Source organism: Sarcophilus harrisii, chromosome 1 (assembly GCF_902635505.1).
Source record: "Sarcophilus harrisii chromosome 1, mSarHar1.11, whole genome shotgun sequence".
NCBI classification, from domain to species: domain Eukaryota; kingdom Metazoa; phylum Chordata; class Mammalia; order Dasyuromorphia; family Dasyuridae; genus Sarcophilus; species Sarcophilus harrisii.
This window is the reverse complement of record NC_045426.1, coordinates 17,884,606-17,904,291: the sequence shown is the minus strand read 5'-3', so window position 1 is coordinate 17,904,291 and position 19,686 is coordinate 17,884,606. Positions and strand designations below refer to the sequence as shown.

General features: G+C 34.1%; 1 protein-coding gene across 5 annotated transcripts in view; it reads left to right on the top strand.

Annotated features, from left to right (window-relative positions):
- Window positions 1-19,686, top strand: part of LOC100921232 (probable C-mannosyltransferase DPY19L1) — a 144,017-nt gene that overhangs the window by 84,896 nt on the left and 39,435 nt on the right. For all 5 annotated transcript variants that reach the window (XR_004232067.1, XR_004232066.1, XM_031953021.1 and 2 more), the window contains exons 10-14: window positions 2,640-2,717; window positions 11,748-11,834; window positions 13,301-13,360; window positions 17,322-17,402; window positions 18,198-18,299. Coding sequence is in view for 3 of the 5 variants with exons in the window: in XM_031953021.1 (XP_031808881.1) it covers window positions 2,640-2,717; window positions 11,748-11,834; window positions 13,301-13,360; window positions 17,322-17,402; window positions 18,198-18,299 (408 nt within the window). In the remaining 2 variants the exon portion in view is untranslated. The remainder of the gene's footprint in view (window positions 1-2,639; window positions 2,718-11,747; window positions 11,835-13,300; window positions 13,361-17,321; window positions 17,403-18,197; window positions 18,300-19,686) is intronic.

Below are 19,686 nucleotides of genomic sequence, written 5' to 3'. Positions count from 1 at the left end.
ACTTCACTGAAAATATCTACAGATATTTAGACTGCTTCAGAAAATTGATCGACTGTTTTGAATGTTATTGTTTCTTTTTGGAATCAGCTGGAAAAGTTTTGAACAAATACCTCTATAATTTGTCATTCATCCTTATTAATATACTCATTCATGTATTCAAAAGGCAAATATTTATTGATGAGCTAAAGTGCACCCAGAACAGTTCCAGGTATCCTAAAACCTAGATTATTTTTTCTCATATGGTTTTATATAGCTCAATAAAGTGCCTTTGTGTCCTCTTATCATCTGTGTATCATAATCTGACTTGTATTATATTTAAATGTATTCCTCTATTTTCATTATTAGATGATAAGCTCCTTTAGGGCAGGGATTGTTTATTTCATATCTGTCTCTTGATTGTCTATCATGTGTAGCTTACATAGTAGGTACTTAATAAATGTGACTTGAATTTTTGAATGAACATTTTTGCTTTCTTTCCCCCACAAGTTTTTTTAGTTTGGTTTGTAAAATTAGCTATCTATAGAGTAAACAAATTTTAAATTTATATAAAGAACATTTAGTTTTAACTTTTAAATTATTAGGAAAATGGTTTAAAATGAAAATTCCATTTTCTGTACTTATGAATAAAAGGATATTAAAGACCATATTGCATTATTAAAATTAGTTTTTTGTTCACATAAAAATTAAAGTTTAATTGAATATGAAATATAGAAAGATTCCATAGGGAGATATATATGTATAGTGATACTTTATGGTGAATTTGTGGTCCTATTGATAGGAATATTTTTCCTCTGGTTATTTTTCCGATTTTTTCATTTTGCCCAACTCTTACTTAAATCCTTTTTTAAATTCTTCATAAGAGGTTCACTGAATCTGTTAGGGCCTTTTTTTATGTAACTCTCTTTACATTGCATGGTTACTATGGGAGTATGTGGGATGCCTATAAATTAGTTCTTAATTTCCGTGCCATGACCAGACATTTTCCTGTGTTATTCTTTATTGATAATATGTTGTATGTCCACCTACCATGTACTATTTCATTAGATGAGTCAAAACTTAAATTCTAGACTAGTTTTCTCTTGCTTACTGCTATGTAACATCACTAAAAAGAATACTGGGATTTAGTTTGAGGAAAAAGCTTGGTGTCTTAAAAGCACTGCAGACTTTTCTAAAGGCAATCAAATCTACCTCATATTCTCTTCAGGCAAGGGGCCGGTTCATTGTTTATCATCTTCGGTGTTCAAGATCTGTATTGTGATATATCATCATCTTTATGAACTGTACATCATCTTGTATAGTAGAATCTACATCATAAGCATAATTTATACATAGTTTTTCCTTGATTGAAAAGATAGAACAATCTTTTTTAAATTAAAAAGTTTTCCAGTGTTTCTTGATTGAGTCATTTCCCACAAAGAGCATATGAACAAAGTTATTAACAAAGTTATATCTGTTGTCAAATCTTTGTAGCAGTCTTTTATGATTTTTAAAATATGAATGAGAGATTCCTTGTTGCAGAGTCTTTAAGTTGGTATTTTGCTTTATTGAATCAAATTACTTTCTTTTTTAGTCAACAAATATAAGCACACTGGGATATTGTGTTCTATACCTTTCAGGCAGTTGTTTTACTATAAAGTCTACTAATTTTTGTTACTTTGCATGCTTGCTTTTTAACCATCACCAGGGATATCTTCTTGTGTATATATTATTTTCACAAAAGTTTTTTTTTCAACAAATAAAATAGGCATTTGGGATAGTAGTAGCTTTTTTTACAGCAGGAGCATAATAGAATAATAAGATCTTCTACTTTGGGCGAGGCCACTTTTTGGACAAACGTTTCATGTTTAAAGTATCACCAACTGATGTGTACAAGTCAATAGAAAATAGGTATTAAAAAGGTGTTAACCTTTAGCCCCCTTTTCCACCACATTCTCACTTTTATAGCAGACTCATCTGTTGTATGGGTAGCCATGGTCAAAGAACCTACTGCCAAGTGGCCAGTCTGCTTATGAGTGTGTGCTGAGGCTAGAGCAAGCACATAGAGGCTATGTGCTCTTTTAAATAATAATAAACTGGTAATAGTTTAATAACTTAATAATGGTAATAACTTAATAAATTGGTAATAGTTTATTCCCAGAACTCTGCTGTCAATCTATTCATGGTAGAGCCTGTCAGAGTTTGGGCATTGCTGGCCAAGCTTTTGAGAACCATTGATCACCTCCATGCTACAGTGAAGTATCGTTCAATGTAAACATTTTTATCTGTATGCCATCTGGAAATTAAAATATTTTCATATTAAAAATCCTTTATAACTGAGATAGTGTCTACTGGGTAAACTTATAATGGAGATAGAAATGTAAAATTATGAACTAGCCTTTTATAAAAATAATATATATTTATGAAATAATTGAATACTCTTATTCTTTTAAGGTTTGTTTCTGAAACATTAAGTTATTCTATAATTGAGATTCCTTGTTTTCTAAATGGACATTGATTTTTGGAAGCCATTTGTCAGATATTATTAGAAAAGGGTTTTTATCATAATGCTAATATACTTAGAAGTGTTTTCTCTAGTGTGTTTTGCATCTGAGACTAATAATTAAATTTTATACAACATTTTCACTATATTTTTTTTTCAGATGGCTTCATTATTTCCTATGTATGTTGTGGGGTATATTGAGCCATACAAATTTCTGAAGATCATTGCTGTGAATATGGTAATTTTTTATTATTTAATTTGATATTGAATTCAAATATTTTGATGGAAGTTTACTAGTTATTTTACATACTTTATTATAAAAGTTTAAAGTAGGCCCAGTTAAGATACATTAATTATATCTTGCATAATAACATTTTTGTTGTTTAGTTTTCAGTTATGTCTGTCTCTTTGTGTCCCCATTTTCAGAGATACTCATATGTTTGTCATTTCCTTCTCCAGCTCATTTTACATTTGAGCAAACTGAGGCAAACGGGATTAAGTGACTTGCCCAGGATTACACAACTAGGAAGTGTTTTTCTAAGGCTGGATTTGAGCTCTTTGCACTATGTTGCCACCTGGCTGCCCATAGTAATACCGTAATCTGATTATAATCTTTTGTTATTTCATCTTTCCCTGTTTTATGAGCTCTGTGCCTCTTCTTCATCCTTATCCCTTCATCTTTCCCATTCCCTCCATCTCTCCACTCTTTGGCTCTTTCTCATTATGTCAACCTCATACTGGCTGCACTCTTTGTTGCATGTCTCGACCCATTGGTGAATCAGCTCATCATTTGTCCTATCTCTCTCATACCTGTTGACACTTCAACTCGGAGTTACTTTTCCCAGTCATCCCAGTTGTTCCTATTCATGTGCTGCTAAACAGCGCTAGAACAAATCAAGAAATGGGGCTGATTGGGTGCCCAAAGAATTTATTATCTAATCTCAACTTGACCTTTAATGGAACAAGACAAGCTTGTCTGTCTTTGTAGATTAGCTTTTGTACTTTCCCTTACAGCTTTGCATACATTCTCTTCTCCTCTTAATCTTCTGTTACCCTTTTGCATGAGTCCTTTCTGATTAGGACCCTACCTCACAGTTCACCAGACCCATTGATAGCAATACTTGGGGCTGCTTCTTTCTCTCCACTCTTCATTGCTCTCTGCCAATTTTCCACTTTTCTCTGTGAGATTTACTATGGAAATCTTCCAAGACTTTATCAACTAAGATAGGGGTGGGAAGCGTTCAACCCAAGGACTGTAGGAGGTCCGTGAAATCATTTGGTTTGGCCCTGCCAAGGCAGCCATGGGTGATAAAGAGCTGAAAACTAGGTACAACAGCCTCCCTCTGCTTGAATTCTAGAAGTTGATAATTTTGTATGGCCTGTAAATGATGAAATATCCAAATGGCCCTTAGTAGAGAAAAATGTTCCCTATCTCTATCATAGGGCCTCTTCTTTTCTATCTTGCTTAGTGATCTCATCAGATTCCATGAGTTCAAGTATCATTTTTCTGTAAATGATTCTCCTGATTTCTCACTTGAGCCACAATCACATAATTTCCATCCTTAGTTACCTTGAACTGGATGTCTTGTCTTTCCCCTCCCGCCTTTCACACAAATACTTCTTTTTTCCAAACTTTTTTGTAACTGTTGAGGGCGCTGTTATCCTTCCAGTCACCCAGGCTAACAACATTGATTATCTTCCTTGATTCCTCTTTCTTACTTCACTGTCCAACATATTACCCACATCATGTTCTTACCTTCTCAGCATCTTTTCGCTAGATCTCTTTTATCTCCATTTACAGTCACAACCCTAGTTCAGGCTCTTGTCACTTCTTACCTGGGCTGTGGAAATTTCCTCCTTGCCTCAAGACTCTACTCACTCTAATCCACTCTTCCCTTAACTGTTTTTTTCTAAAATTGATCTGGCGATGTGTCCTGCTCACTGAGTTCCAGGGTTAAGTATAAAGTTTCATTGTTTGGTGCTGAGAGCTTTGTATAAATTGGCCTATTCCCCTTTTACAGTCTTGTACTCGAGTCCCCTTCACCTACTTATATGATCTGGCTACATTGCCCTGCTTACAGATCTCAAAAGATATTCTATTTCCTATCTTGAACCTTCATCCTGGGTATTTCCCATACCTGGGACACTATACCCCATCCCTGCCTCTTGTTTCTCTGGCATAATGTAGGAAGCTTTTCCTATTCCCCTTGGCTAAATCAAATAGGACACAGGACATCAGGACTCAGCATTTTCAGCTGCCATCACTTATCAACTCCTGTAGAGTTAAAAGTGCCCTCACAACCATAGCTCTTTTGAGACTATTACTCCAGAACCACACTTCTCCAATTATAGGAAATCCTACTTCATCATAGTGCTATCATTAGATCTTGTGAATTTGATTTTTTCAAGTCAAGGGAAAGACTTTAAATATGGGTAATCTCAACAGTCTGGGTATTCCCTTTAGCTCGTTAGATATCATGTCATCCATACAGTACTGCCAAGTCTATGTCTCTTGTCTGTGTCTTTCTGAATTATTCATTCCATGTATCTTCCTTCTTTATCTCTTGATATACAAGTTTATCAATAATATCAACACAGTTCAATGGTTTTCTCCCTCCATCATAAGATAAAATAATCTTTTTTGATCCTTTATTTCTCTGATGATACCATTTCTTTGTTTTTCCCCTGAAGTTAGCACAAGCACATAGTAAATGCTTAAATAAATGCTGGTTGATTGATTTCTATTCTGTAAGGCTTTTCCAATATCCTTTGGATGATTCTCAGTTTTAGTTTTTGAAAAACTTTAGTGTTCATGACTCACATCCATACAATCCTGATAGAATTGAAATTGTAGGATCATTAAAGGAGTTCTGGTGTTTGTAAAGGATAATAATATCTGGCCTCTTCATCCTGTTTAATTTCAAACCAACTCATTGTTCACTTACATTATTCATCTTGCTCTCCCTCCTCCTTTTTCTCTATCCATTCATAAAATCATAAAGAGAGAATATATGCGTACATACATATACTGGTAGAGGCAGTCTTTTGGTTATTTATCTCATCCAAATATCATTTGGATATTTATCTCATATCATATTGTATCTGGACAGTAGATATTCTTCAACCACTTGCTTTTTCTTATGAGAGTGATTAGGTCAAATTCTTTTGAGTGGTCATGGACCTAATTTGAAAAGTTCTGCATTGTTCAAGGGATTGATGCAACCAACACGAAGTTATCTACAAAAAGATCAACAGTGAGAGAAAATCCTGCTTTTTATCATGGCCCTACCATTAAGTCTTTTCTTTGACCAGCTTACTTTGTCATGCCTAATGCTAATGGTAACTGGGTTGTTAGTCAAGGTTATCTTAATTTTGTACAAGAGAAATCTTGATAGTTTCTTTATTAAGTCAAAACCATTTTTAAAAAAACAACCTACAATAAGTATAGTGAGATCTCATGTTCTTTGATTCTGAGTTGCTTTAAGGTAAAGATGTTCACTACTGTTGTTATTTGTAAAATTTTGCCTCCTGTTTCTGTCCTAATTTAGGATACTATTGATGTATGTATAGATGATTCTTATAAAATTTTTATGTAGATGGGAAAATAGATATATGTCTGTAGTTTATATATCCTTAGTCAGCTTTTTCTTTGCTACTATTAAAATCTAAAGTTTTTTCTATTCCTTGGATATCTTTCCATTTTCCCACCTTTTCAAGGTAACTCAGTAATTAATTTATACTTGTATCAACATTCTTACACTTGTGTTGCCTCCAGCATCTCTTCTTTTATGTGTACTAGTTTTAGTCCTGCTCCTTCTCTCCCTCACCTCCCTCCTGCTTTTTTAAGATTCTGTTTCTTCTGTCTCTGTATGTATTTCTAAGCCTGTGATGTTAAGAGTTGGTATCTGGTCACTTGGTGGTGAAAAGGTTTGTTATGAAAACTTTTTGCAGATCTTTTCCATTTTGTTTCTGTTTATTGTTGTCTGTGTGGATTTCCTTATGAATTTTTGGTATCCCTTTACTTATTATTGTAGTCTGGCTTCTTGCTAAATTTTTCGTGAAGCTAGCTTTTCTTTTTTTTAAACCAGTTTACTACTTCTCTTTGTTTTTATGGAATGATACTATTATTAATTTTCCACCATTTTTCTCTTTTAAGATTTAACAAACATTTATATTATAAAGTGGTGCTGTCCATGGCTACCATCTCCCTCTTGGCAAGTAAGTCAAATGTTTGCTAACTTAGGTGCTTTTTAGGTTCTTTTTTATCTCCTTGTTGTGACAGTTGATTTTTGTTGGCCCAATCTCCAAATGAAATTAATGTAATAAATTTCTTTGTTGTTTATTCCATCCATATCACATCTTTTTATCTTCAGTAATCCATTTAAATAAATAGCTCATTATAGTTGTTTACACAGCCAACCTTTTAACCTTTTTTATTTGTATTTTATTAATTTTGTTTATGAAATAGAAAATAAGAGAACTGGAGTTGGAGGTAATAGAAGCTGGGTTCAAATCCCTACTAAGACACTTATAAAATGTTGACCTGGGCAAGTCACTTCACTCACATAGGCCTTATTATTTCCTTTGATTTGAGAGGTTTGGACTTGATGAACTTTCAGAACCTGTCTGTCTCTAAATCTACAGTCCCATGATTTTTGATCTAATATTAAGTTGGTAGTCTCTTTATATTCAGAAAACTGTTTTATTACTGTCTCCCAAATTAATAACAGGTCATTCTCTAACTGTAGAAGTACTGTCAATTTAAAATAAAATATATTTATAAAAATTAAAAAATACTATTTATTTCACTTTTGTCATATTTAGTCTTACCATGTCTGATGCCTTTAGGGCATATTTTTAGGTCATAAATAAGTTCTTGGTATGTTTTATTTCTTATTCCTAATTCCCAGTTTTCAAAATATTCATCTATCCCTAACTCTGGGATAAAATCATTTAGTATCAGTATATATTGGTTTAATTTGGAAGGCATTACCAAGTTCTTCGTAGGATGATTTTTCATTCTTTGTCAGAGATTTTGGTACCTAGATTCTCATATTTTCGTAGTCTTTTTGCAGATAATTATGAACATTTTAACATGAAATGTTCAAAAATCCCATAAAATTTTCTTGTTACTTTTGAATACATGAAAAAAACATACTCTACCAATTCTTTTCCCTTTCTAAGAAAGACATGTGAGCCATCTTTACTTTTAGCTACAAGTGTTCTTATAGACCAATTCATTATAGTAAGAATATCAAAATTGATAGAATTCAGTTTAGTCAAAATATATTTATTCCTTATTCATTGATTTATATAGTTCACATTTAGAATACCAAAAGCTCATTTTCTGGTTGTTCTAAAAATATTATTATTCTGAACGAGACTAAAATTTTCTCTGTTTGATTTTATCTTAGATTTGGACCTATTTTAGCCTTTTGAGATTTTACTGAACCATGAAGTCATCAAACATATTAGCCATCCACTTTAGCTTTTTATCATACGCAGATTTAACAAAAATGCTATTTTTAATTGAAGTGATTGATGAAGAACAGTGTAGGGCCAAGCCTGTATTCCAAAGATGTTCCATGAGCACATTTGAGGGCTCTGTTATTTTTTCCGTAGACATGGGATCATTGATAGCCAACTGATCTGTGGGCCTATTTTAGTAGTTCTGAATCCAATTAGTGTGTACTATCACTGAGCTCATGTTTTTTTTTTTTTCCTTTTACACAAGAACATAGTTCTTTACTAAAATATAGCTAAACTATACTTACAGCATTGTTCTGAGTAACCAGTCTAATTGAGATATAGACTTGATCTAAAATCATTGTTAAACTCCTTGATGAAGAAACTTCCTTCCCTAGAGAAGTACACAGATAGTAATCATAACTGAATTTGAATGCAATGAACTCTCCCATGAAAATGGAAGCTTATAGCAGAGCATATCAAAAACCAAAATCTGATAATATATACTTTACAAGAAACACAATTGTAGCAGAGACACACACACAGAGTAAAAGTAAGGGGTTGGAGAAACTCGATTATACTTCAACTGAAGTAAAAAAAAAGCAATCTTGATCTCAGACAAAATCAAAGCAAAAATAGACCTAATTAAGAGATAAGGAAGCAAACCACATCTTGCTAAAGGGTACTATAGACAATGAAGCAATATCAATGTTAAATATATATACCACATGTGGCATAGAATCCAAATTCTTAAAGGAGAAGTTAAGTGAGTTACAGGAAGAAATAAGGAGCAAAACAATACTAGTGATGAGGGGACCTCAACTGTTCCTTCTTAGAACTTGATAAAGCCAGCCAAAAAATAAAAGATAAAACTAGGGAGGTAAAGAGAATATTAAGCACTACAAGCAAATTAGAAGAGCATGAATAGTCTTTACTTGTCAGATCTATGGGAAGGGGAAAAATTCATGATCAAACAAGAGGTAGACAATATTACAAAATGAGAATAGATAATTTTGATTATATTAAATTAAAAAGCTTTTGTGAAAACAAAATCAATGCAACCAAAATTATAAGGAAAGCAGAAAGCTGGGAAATCATTTTTACAGCAAGGGTCTCTGATAATGGTCTCATTTCTCAAATATTTAGAGAACTAAGTTAAATTTTTAAGAATAAAACCCTCAAATAATAAATGGTCTAAGGATATGAACAGGTAATTTTTCAGATGAAGAAAACAAAGCTGTCTATAGGTATATGAAGAAGTGCTCTAAATCAATTTTGATTACAGAAATGCAAATTAAATCTGAGATACCATCTCAAATCTGTCAGATTGACCAATATGACAAAAAAGGAAAGTGATAAATGTTGGAGAGGATGTGGGAAAATTGGGAACACTAATCCACTATTATTGGAGTTTAGAACTGATCCAATCATTCTGGAGAACAGTTTGGAATTATGCCCAAAAGCCAACCAACCTGTACATACCCTTTGACCAAGCAATACCCACTACTAGGTATGTATCCCAAATAGATCATAAAAAGATCATGGCAAAATATTATAAACTTGACATGATAGTCAAAAATATTAATTAAACACTGGAGATAAGTAGAAAGAGTCCCTACCTTTAAGGAATTACAATCTAATGTTAAAAATAGAAAGCAAATAAATATATACAAACAATCTGTATACAGGCTAAGTAGGAAAATTACTGAGAGGGCACTAAAATTAAGAGAGTTTGATAAAGGTTTCTTGTAGTTGAAATTTTAGCTGAGATTTGAAGGGAGTCAGGAGGCCTGGAAGGAGAATATTTCAGGCAATCATTTAAGTAGAGTAGTATTAAGGGAGAAGTCATGAGGATCCAACACAGAGCTTTGTATGGCACTTATGGTTGGAGGGCATGAACTGGATGAAAATCTCTCAAAGGAGACAGAGAAGAGTGATCAAATAGGAAGAAAACCAAGAGAATGGAGTGTCCCTAAAACCCAGAGAGAAGAGAATTTTAAGGAGTGTTAAAAGGCTGCAGAAGGGTCAAGGGCAATGAGGATTGAAAAAAAGTGATTGGATTTGGTAGTTACCCTGGGAGACAGCTATGAATAATTTAATTTTGAATAATGAGGAAAAAATCTGGATTGAATGGAGTTAAGAGATTGAAAAGAGAGAATGTGGAGATCATAAAGTAGATGGCCTTCTCAAGAAAGGTTACAATTCATAACCAAATATTTTAATGCTGAGTACCTTGGTCTTTATGTTTTATTAGTGTCATCTAAAGTTGTATTTGCTTCTTTGGCTTCCACATCACACATGGTATTAAACTTGCTGCTACTTAAAGTCTTTTCTTTTCTTTTTTAATAAACTCAGAGTTAATTTTGTCTGTCCTATCTAGTGCAGATTACTTTTTGAATCAAAGTATAGAACGTTACATTTTCTCCCTAGCAGTACTTTATTTTGTTAGACTAAACCCTTCATTTTAGCCTATTAAGATTTTTGTTTTTGGCTCCTAACTCTAGGTTCCAGAAAAAGAGTCTGTTGTTGTTTTTTTCAGCTTCTTATCTGTAAATTTAACAGTAAACTTAGTCTCTGTATGACTGCAGTTATTAATAAATAATGCTGTGAATAAAACAGAATCCAAGAACAAAGCCTTTTGGTATTTTAATAGAAACCTACCAGATTGATATTAATTGATTAATTTGTAATTTTTCATCCTGCCATTCAACTATTTATGTGTCCATCTAATTACACTTTAATTTAGTTTGCACTTCAATATTTTCCATAAAGATAGGCAAATTTTGCTGGAAATCTTGACCAGTCAAGATACACTATTTCTATGTAACTTCATAGATCTAGTTAGGAAGGAAAGAAGAATTTATACAGAACCTACTTTATGCTGGGCACTGTACCAAGTATTTTTAAATGTCATTTGATCATCACAACAGCCCTGAAAAACAGATGCTATTATTCTCCATTTTACAGTTGGGGAAATTATGGCAGACAAATTAAATGACTTTCCCAGTGTCACGCAGCTAGTAAGTGTCAGGTCAGATTTGAACTCAGGTCTTCCTCACTGCAAGTCCAACATTGTGGTATCTAAGCTAATCTTCTGTGACAGAGTTGAAAATGCCAAAACTTGTACTTAATAAAATCATCCCTTTACTTATAAAAATTTACAAAGTACCAGCTTGGCTCTTTGGTCTTGGCTGAAATTAGATCACAATGCCCAGTGTGTGGAATCTACTGTGTTTAGAAGACTTTGTCAGCCCTGCTGTTCTTGCAGATTACACAGAAATCATCAGTGTCGTTGAGGGATTAGAGTGTCAGATTCTCTCAGTCATCCATGGTGTAATTCGTGGAAACCAAGGTGTGAATTTATGACTAGATGGTCTTATCATCTATCATTTTACCCAGCTTTCAGTTTCATTTTTAACTTTAGTTATTGAATACATCTTCATTCAACACAACAAATAGTAGCCTTAAAAATGTAGAAAACAAATGCCTGTAACTTAGTGTTCCTTTATACTCCTCTCTGTGAAAAATGGTAAAATTAATTTTATTATTATTTATTTTTTGGCAAAATTATAGATGAAGAAATGAATAAATGGACTTCAGATAGCTTCTGGGCTTTAATCTTTTTGCTAAAAGACTTCCATAACATTGAAAGTACATATCCATTAACTTTAGTCTTATTCTTATTCCTGCCCATAACAATTACTTTTATAATAGGAAATGTGTTTTGCTGATATGTTCTTTATGTATTACAAAATATTACATGTAATCAGTTTTATTTGATCTTTTTTTGTTTTTTTTCCAGGTTTCTATTGCAATCTGTTTTATTTTAATGTTTGGAAATCGCACATATTTGTCATCTTATTTTGCCTCCTCTTTGATAATAACATGGGTAAGTACTTGCTTAGCTGATATAATTTTTTACCCATTTAAAAAAAAGTATTTTTGACCAGATCTAAGGGATTAATGGGGAATACAGATTCTTTTTTCATTAATAAATCAGGAATTTCCCCCAAAAAGTCATCTTTTTTCTTTCCTTGACCAAGACAGATTAAAAAAAAAACTACCTTGTAAGGCACCAATATTAAGATACTTTATTAAGGTACTATAATATTAGTCAACTATATTACTCTTAAAGATGTGACCATTGTGCAAAATATTTGAGAACTCTGCTTTTGAAATTAGCTTTTTGAAAAAGTCATTTAGAGAATGAGTAAAGTGAGTGATTAAGCTAATTAATGATGTCTTGGTCAAAACTGAAAAGTCACTGTGTTGGAAAATATAGAGTATTAGAAAGAGAGCTGAATTTGGAACCTGAGAAACTGAAATTTAAATCCTGCCCTTGTGAATAAGTCACAGGACTTTAGCTCTGTTTTCATCATGTGTAGTATGAGTCTGGTCAGAGCTATAGCCTCCTCTAAAACATTATGAGGATCAGAGAAGATAATTGTATTATATGTTACAAACTTTTTAGCCCTTGCAGATGCAGTATAAATGTCTTATTTCTTTGAATGGCTTTGAAGGCAAGGTTAAATATGTTTGATTAATGGCATTATCACTTGAATAACTACACATTTTAATGTACAAACTCTGCTGTGATAATCATTTCTATTTTTAAGTGTGCAAAGACTCCCTCTAATATATAGTATTTTGGGTTTTCACATGGTCCATGGGTATGGTGTAGAATGATCTATTTCCTTATCCCCACTGCCTTTTAGCCTCCCAGGAGATGCCATTAATTTCTCATCTGCTTTGTTGCATTTCAAGGTGGAGCTCCCCGACTACCTCATTTGCCACTTCACTTTGATGGAGTGACCTTCCAGGAGAAGGCCCAGAGCTCCTTTCTACTGAAAGACAAGCTGATTGACTGGCTACAATTTTATGTTGAGTAGTTATGGAACTGCCCCTCAAAATAAAATTCTCGTCAGTTGCACCCAATCATGATCACAGAGTTTTGGTTGGTTTTTTCCCCATAGCAGATTTATCATGGATAGTATCTAAAGATACTGAAGGAGGAGTTACTGGAGAATAATAAACAGTAGAGATGGGAAGATCACCCTGCATTATGTTTTTGTTGTTCAGTCATGTCTGACTTTCTGTGGCCCCATTTGGGGTTTTCTTAGCAAAGATACTGAAGTGCTTTGCCATTTCCTTCTCCAGTTCATTTTTAGATTAGGAATTGTGGCACACAGGATTAAGTGACTTGTCCAGGGTCAAACAGGTAAGAAGTGTCTGAGTCATTCAGGAACATAATTCTTCCTGATTCCAGGCACTCTTTCCATTGCACCACCTATGAATAAATTACATTCAAGTGCTTAAAATTTTCCATTTTTCTTTTATGTAATTCTCTTTCTCTAGGCTATCATGAAAAAAAGAAATAAAATCCAAAAATTGCAGTCATCTGAGTGTACTTTTTGGGTAAGGTTTAATACATTTTAATATTTTTCTTTTAAAATTATCTGTTTAAATTGAATAATTGCTTTAAATGTAGTTGATTTAGTCGATACCATACTTTGAAGAAAAAGCCTCCTATAGATAAATAAGTAGGAGAGATGAGTAATATTTTCAATTAATTTTCCATTTATTGCTTTACATAATTTGTTTCCTCATGTCACTTTATATTGTTGTTTCTTTTTCTTTTTTTTTTTTTTTTTTTGCATCCCATCCCTCTGTCTTGAACACTTACACTGCTTTGCCATAGCTTCTTGCTTTTTTCCCTTTCATCCACTTCACTTAATTTCTTTTGTTTTCATGCTATCCTTTGGGTTCTGTTCTAACTTTTCCCTCTTTTCATTTTATTCAGTGTGCTAGATTATGCTTCTTGTATATCATCTTCCCTTTACTCTGTCTTATCACATTAGCTTAACTCCAGTATTTCATCTTCCTTTCTCTCCACTAAAAATGGCCAAATATTTGTCTGCATTTATCCATACTTTGCTAATGTGTATATCTTTGATAGTCAAAATAAGCATGTTAATACAGAAATTATTAGTACTGCCAAGATAGATTTTTGTCAAGTCTATACCATTACTGAATTAACAGTTTTAAGTTCTTGAAGAATATCGTAATTGTCCAGAATTATTGCCAGATATGAGAATATAACTAGGATCTTAGTAACTAGGATCTTAAAAGTGGAAGGAACCATAGAGATCACATTTGTTATGAGCCAGAACTTGAAACAAGGTGATAACTCAGTGGAATTGATGGAAGTAACACTTGTGTGCTTGGGTTTGCACCTTTAAGAATTCACACATTAGAGCTCACATCTTTAAGAATTTACACATTAGCTCACACATTAGAGTTCACAAGTATGGGAGATTCACAAAGTTAACTTTGTAACTTTGTGAATTCACACCTTCCATAATTCCACTCTCGGAGGAGGAGTCAACCTTTGGGAGAGCATAAAAACAACTGAGCTCAGTGAGCACAGTTCAGTTGAAAAGATTCAGAGTGGAGGAGAGTCAGTTCAGAAGAAGCCACGAGTCGGAGTTGAGCTAGAGCCAGAAGTAACTTCGAAAGATTGGCAGAGTGAGAGTTCAGTTCTGGAGATTGAGAAGCTAATCTGCAGTCGGGCAGAACCAAGATTCAGAGAGAGGCTGAAGCTAGCAACAAGAGCTCTTGGAACCAAAGAAAGCTAATTGGGCTATTTTGGAAGAAACAATAAAGAACTACTTTAATACCTGACTGCATTTGGAGTGATTATTACTTTGAACTGAAACTAAGGCTGCCTCCCGAAAACCTTCCCAAGAAACCTGCTCCCAGAGAGAAAGATCATATTATACAAAAGAAGAGAACACCACACACATTCCCTCACTTTAGTGCAGTGATGCTTGAACAGTGCCTTAAGGAGCGTTTGCCATTTGTGAAGCAGCCTGCTCTATTTTTGGACAGCTCATTATTATAAGAGTCTTCTCTTTGTTCATTAGAAATCTGCTTCCCTATGACTTCTATTCGTTGGTCCTTGATGGCATTTCCTCCCCACCCTGACCATTTAAATATGTGAAAGAGCTTGTAATGTTACCTTCATCTGATATGCAAGGCAGGTTTTTTGGTGAATTATAGGCCTGGGCCTCCTGTGGGTCTTAGAGTCACAGAACACTGAGTTGGAGTGAAAATGGATACTTGGAAGGAGAGAGTAGTGGGAGCCAAGGGAGAGCTCCCCATTATAGAGTAGTCCTACCTTTGGGTCACTGGGCAACTCTTGTGATGTTTGGGCATTTGTAGCATGTATGTGTCCCTTGGAAAGCCTTGGGTCTGAGCCATGCAAGCTATCTGAGGTTGGAACCCCTTTGTGTCTAGAGGCTCTCAGATCCTGATTCATCTGATTCACCATAGTAGGTTTGGTGTAGGTTTGGTTGAGGTTTGGCGGGGATTGGGTCTGCAGCTGGAAGTGAGCTACCCTTGTGAGGTAAGGGTTGGACTTGTGACCTAGGTGTGAGCCAAGCCCTACAGAAGTACTGTGGCTTTGCCAGCAGAGAACAGAGTACTTGGCGTTGTTTCTTTACCCATATTATAAGGACCATAAGAGAAGACATTAACCTTTCAGATGAAGTCCATGAACCTTTACAATGTATCTCACAGAGGTGCTTTTATTATTAACAGATTTTCAGGGGCTTCCCTAGATTGAGTAGAACCTTTGATTGAGGATGAAAACTCCTTACTGGGGAGCTAATAGAAATTTGAATTATAGTTAAGTTATAGTTTTAGGGTAACTCCATAACTAGCAAGATTTGGTTATACATTGGTCTTCTGATGGTCTTTGATAAATGACTTCTGTTGGCCTAGAGTCATCTTGATTTATGAAGAGGGAGGATTGATAAAAGTATTTAGAATAGACTAGAGTGAGAACTTTGGCTTGAAGGGTGATTCATTAGGAAATTCATAGGGTTACAGTTTTCAGAATTGGAACTTACCTCAGAGTTATCCATTCTAGGTTATACCCAAATCAGAAGCCTCTCTAAAGCATTCCTGATCAAGTAATAATCCAGCTTGCATATGGAAATCTCCAAGAGCATATAATTACTGATATTTATATCCCATGTTTTGGTTTTAGAATATTTATTTCTCAAGTTCATTTCTGAGCCTAATTTATTGTAATAATACTAGTGCTATTGCTACCAGTATTGCTATTATTGGTGCTGCTGTTTACTTCTAGTGTCTAGTATTTATAATACCAGAGGTTTGCAGAAGCACTTTACAAATATTGTCTCACTGATCTTCACTATAATCCCAGGAGGCAGATGCTATTATTAGCCTCATTTTAATGGTAATTGCAGAAGCTGATGCCAACAGAAGGCAAGTGACTTTTGCAGGATCACATCTTGTAGAAGATCTGAGGCTAGATTTGAAGCCAGGGATTTCTGACCCAAGGTCCAGGACTCCACTGTAGTAACTGCCTCTTTTCATACAAATGTTCTGTAGATGAGTTGGCAGGTATTGCTGTTCTCTTGGCCACTTCTCTGGATAGTTATAAGGTCCAAGATCCTTGACATAGTTTTTCTAATATTTCATTCCAAGATGACATTAGGTCTTTTAGCTATCATGTCATACTGAGAATTTGCAAACTCTCTAAAATTCCATGTCTGTTTTACATGAACTCTGCAGTAACACCTCCCTTAGCTTGTAGTTATGCAGTTTTCTTTCTCCCAAGTGAAAAAGTTCTGTACATATTAATTCCTTTTGTGCAATCTGGCCAAGTTAGCTTTCTTACTGTTCCTCATATATAATATTTTGCCACCTACCTGCTTTTTTTTCCTGGCCTCCCCTATATACTAGAATGAATTCTCTTCTATTTCTTAAAATCTTTAGTTTCCTTCAAGGCTTAGTTCAGGTGTGTCACCTTCTGCATGGTCTTTGCTGACCCAGTCAACACACTGCTAGTGCCTTACCCCCTAAATCATGTTGGATTCAGTTTTGATGTTTCATGCAAAGACTTCCAGCAAAGACCGTGAGCTCTTAGAGGGCAGTTAGCCCTCTTTTTGTTTTTGTAGGATTTGGCCTGTGGTTAGTACTTAGGGAATTTGTTTATTAATAGATTTAGATTCTGACTTACTGGATTTGCTAGAGCTTGTTGTAACATTTTGTTTCCTTCTTTTGGCCTGTAGAATGTTAATATATTACATTTTTGTCATTTGCAAATTTGACGAGCATGCCTTCTATGTTTTCATAAAATCAAATTAGGTAATATATATAAAATACTTAGTAAAATGGCCTACTTTTGCAATCTAGAACTTTTAAGCAAATTCCCAGTTTGCCATATCTAGAAATGCCTTTTATATGCATTTGGAATGACTATACTTTTCATTTGTAAGAAAGATATATTACCTTTTTTTTGATATGGATAATTTTTAGAATCTGACATTTATCTTTTATTTTGTAGATAATTCAGTGTTTTCTTTGGTGGAGTGGAACAATCATTTTGAAAGTGACATTATCTCAACTCTTTGCCGTTTCAGATCATGTATGTGCTTTCTTTTAATTAGCATATAAAAGCATTATTTCATAGTAATTCTTCCAGTATTTCTTCTGTCCTCTGACACTGCAGCCCTCTAGCGTGGGCCCTCATCACCCCACACCTGGACAGCATATTGCAAAATGGTGCTTCTGCATCCTCATTCTAATCTGTCCTTTAGCCATCCAAGCGATTTTCTTAAAGTGAAGATCCAGTACCTCAACCCACCATGGAATAAATTCCAGTGGTACCCTGTTGCTTCCAAGATCAAATACAAAATTTTTGGCTTGATGTTCAAAGTTTTTGATGACCCAGCCCCACTTCTATCTTTGCAGGCTTCTTACACCTTACTCCCTTACACATACTCTTCTTTTTAGTAGCACCAGCCATTGGCTGTTTCATGAACTAAACACTCCACTTCTCTCCTCCAGGCACTCTCCCTAGCTGTCCTGAATTCCTAGAAAGCTCTCTCTCTTTCTCTCCACTTGTCTTCCTTTAAGTCCCAATTAAAATACTTCCTTTTAGTGGAAGCCTTCCCTAATCCCGCTCAAATCTGGTATCTTTCCTTTGTTAATTATTTCCTATTTGTTTTGTACAGAGCTTGTTTTGTACATACTTTTTTGTTTTGTACAGAGCTTGTTTTGTACATACTTATTTGTTTGTAGTTTCCGCACAAAGATTCTCTTTGAAGAGACCATCTTGCATCTTTTTATATTCCCAGTGCTTAGATCAGTCCCTGACACATATTAAGTAATTAATAGATGTTTATTGATTGATTGTTGTATTTTATTTTAATCATGCCAGATTCAACTTAGTGACCTCATAACTGCCAGAATTTTAAGATACACAGACTTTGATACTTTAATGTATACTTGTGCTCCTGAATTTGACTTTATGGAAAAAGAGGTAAGAAATTTTTTTCTCAGTTTTCCTTCTTTAGAAGGATTATAGGCATTAAAAAACTATTCTTCTTTGATCCTAGACCCTCAAGAATGTGTAGATTTATGGTTTTTGCCTTAATGACTGTATACATTTTTACTCATTGGGAGGGAAAACTTGTAGGAATTATGTCTAATTTGAAAGGAAGCCAGTCTGAATGAGTTACAAATCATATCTATTGAAGATATCTTTTAAAGAAATTCAATTTTATTTCAAATCATACATGTTTGGAATTCTAACATTAATAACAAGGTGTTTATAAAAATATATTGTTAGCTGTTATGATGAATAGTAAAACTCAATTCAAGTAGAATTCTGTAATGAAATAGATATCGCTAATCTTGAAATAAACCTCATTTTAAGTGTTTTATATTTTTAAATAGGTCTTTATTGATTTTTTTTTGTTTCTACAAATTTGAATTTTTCTTTTCTTTCTTTCTTTCTTCTACAAGTGTGCTATTAAACAGGTCTTGTATTTTAGAATCATGAAATTATAGTATTTGAGAGGTGGCTATAATAGGTCATCTTTTTTTTTTTTTTTTTTTACCCACAAACGTGTATTATTTCTCAAGTACATTTTTTATGAAGAATACTATTTGGGGGACAGCTAGTTGGTGCAAGGGATAGAGCATCAGCCCTGAAGTCAGGAGGACCTGAGTTCAAATCTGATCTCAGACACAACACTTTCTAGTTGTGTGACCCTGGTTAAGTCACTTAACCCCAATTGTCTCAGCAAAAAATATATATACATACTATTTGGGCATTGGGTGAGTTGCAGAGTGGAAGTGAAAGAGAGGTCTTTGCTCTTATGCAGTATATTGCCATTTTATGGTCTAGGAAACCAAAGCCCAGACCAGTGACAAATTTGCTTTATAGTATGTGATAAAACAAAACAAGAACCCAGGTTTTTTTTTTAATTTAGCAGGATAAAAAAGTTATATTATTTAATAAATTATATATCAGAATACAAGTTTTAAAGACTATTTACTTATAGTTTTTTTCAGCTGTTCTTTACTATTATAGCTGAAGGTTCTGTAATTTCATCATCTTAGATAGTTCCCCATATTCTTCCATGACTTCCAATCCATCCCATTACCTATTAGTTGAATCCTAAGGAGATGTTTGAGGTACACAGTGTTGAGGTAACCTGAGCAAGGTCACACAGCTAAGTATCAGAGGTAGGATTTACACTCATTCTAATTTACTTCAGTTCTGAGGTCTATTTAATACATTGTATTGTCTCTTAAGCTCTAGGTCTTACTAACTTTTAGGATCATTGGATCTTAGATGTAGAGCTGTAAGGAACCTTAGAGACCAACACTTGAGCAGGCTAACATTTTAGCCCAAGATTTAT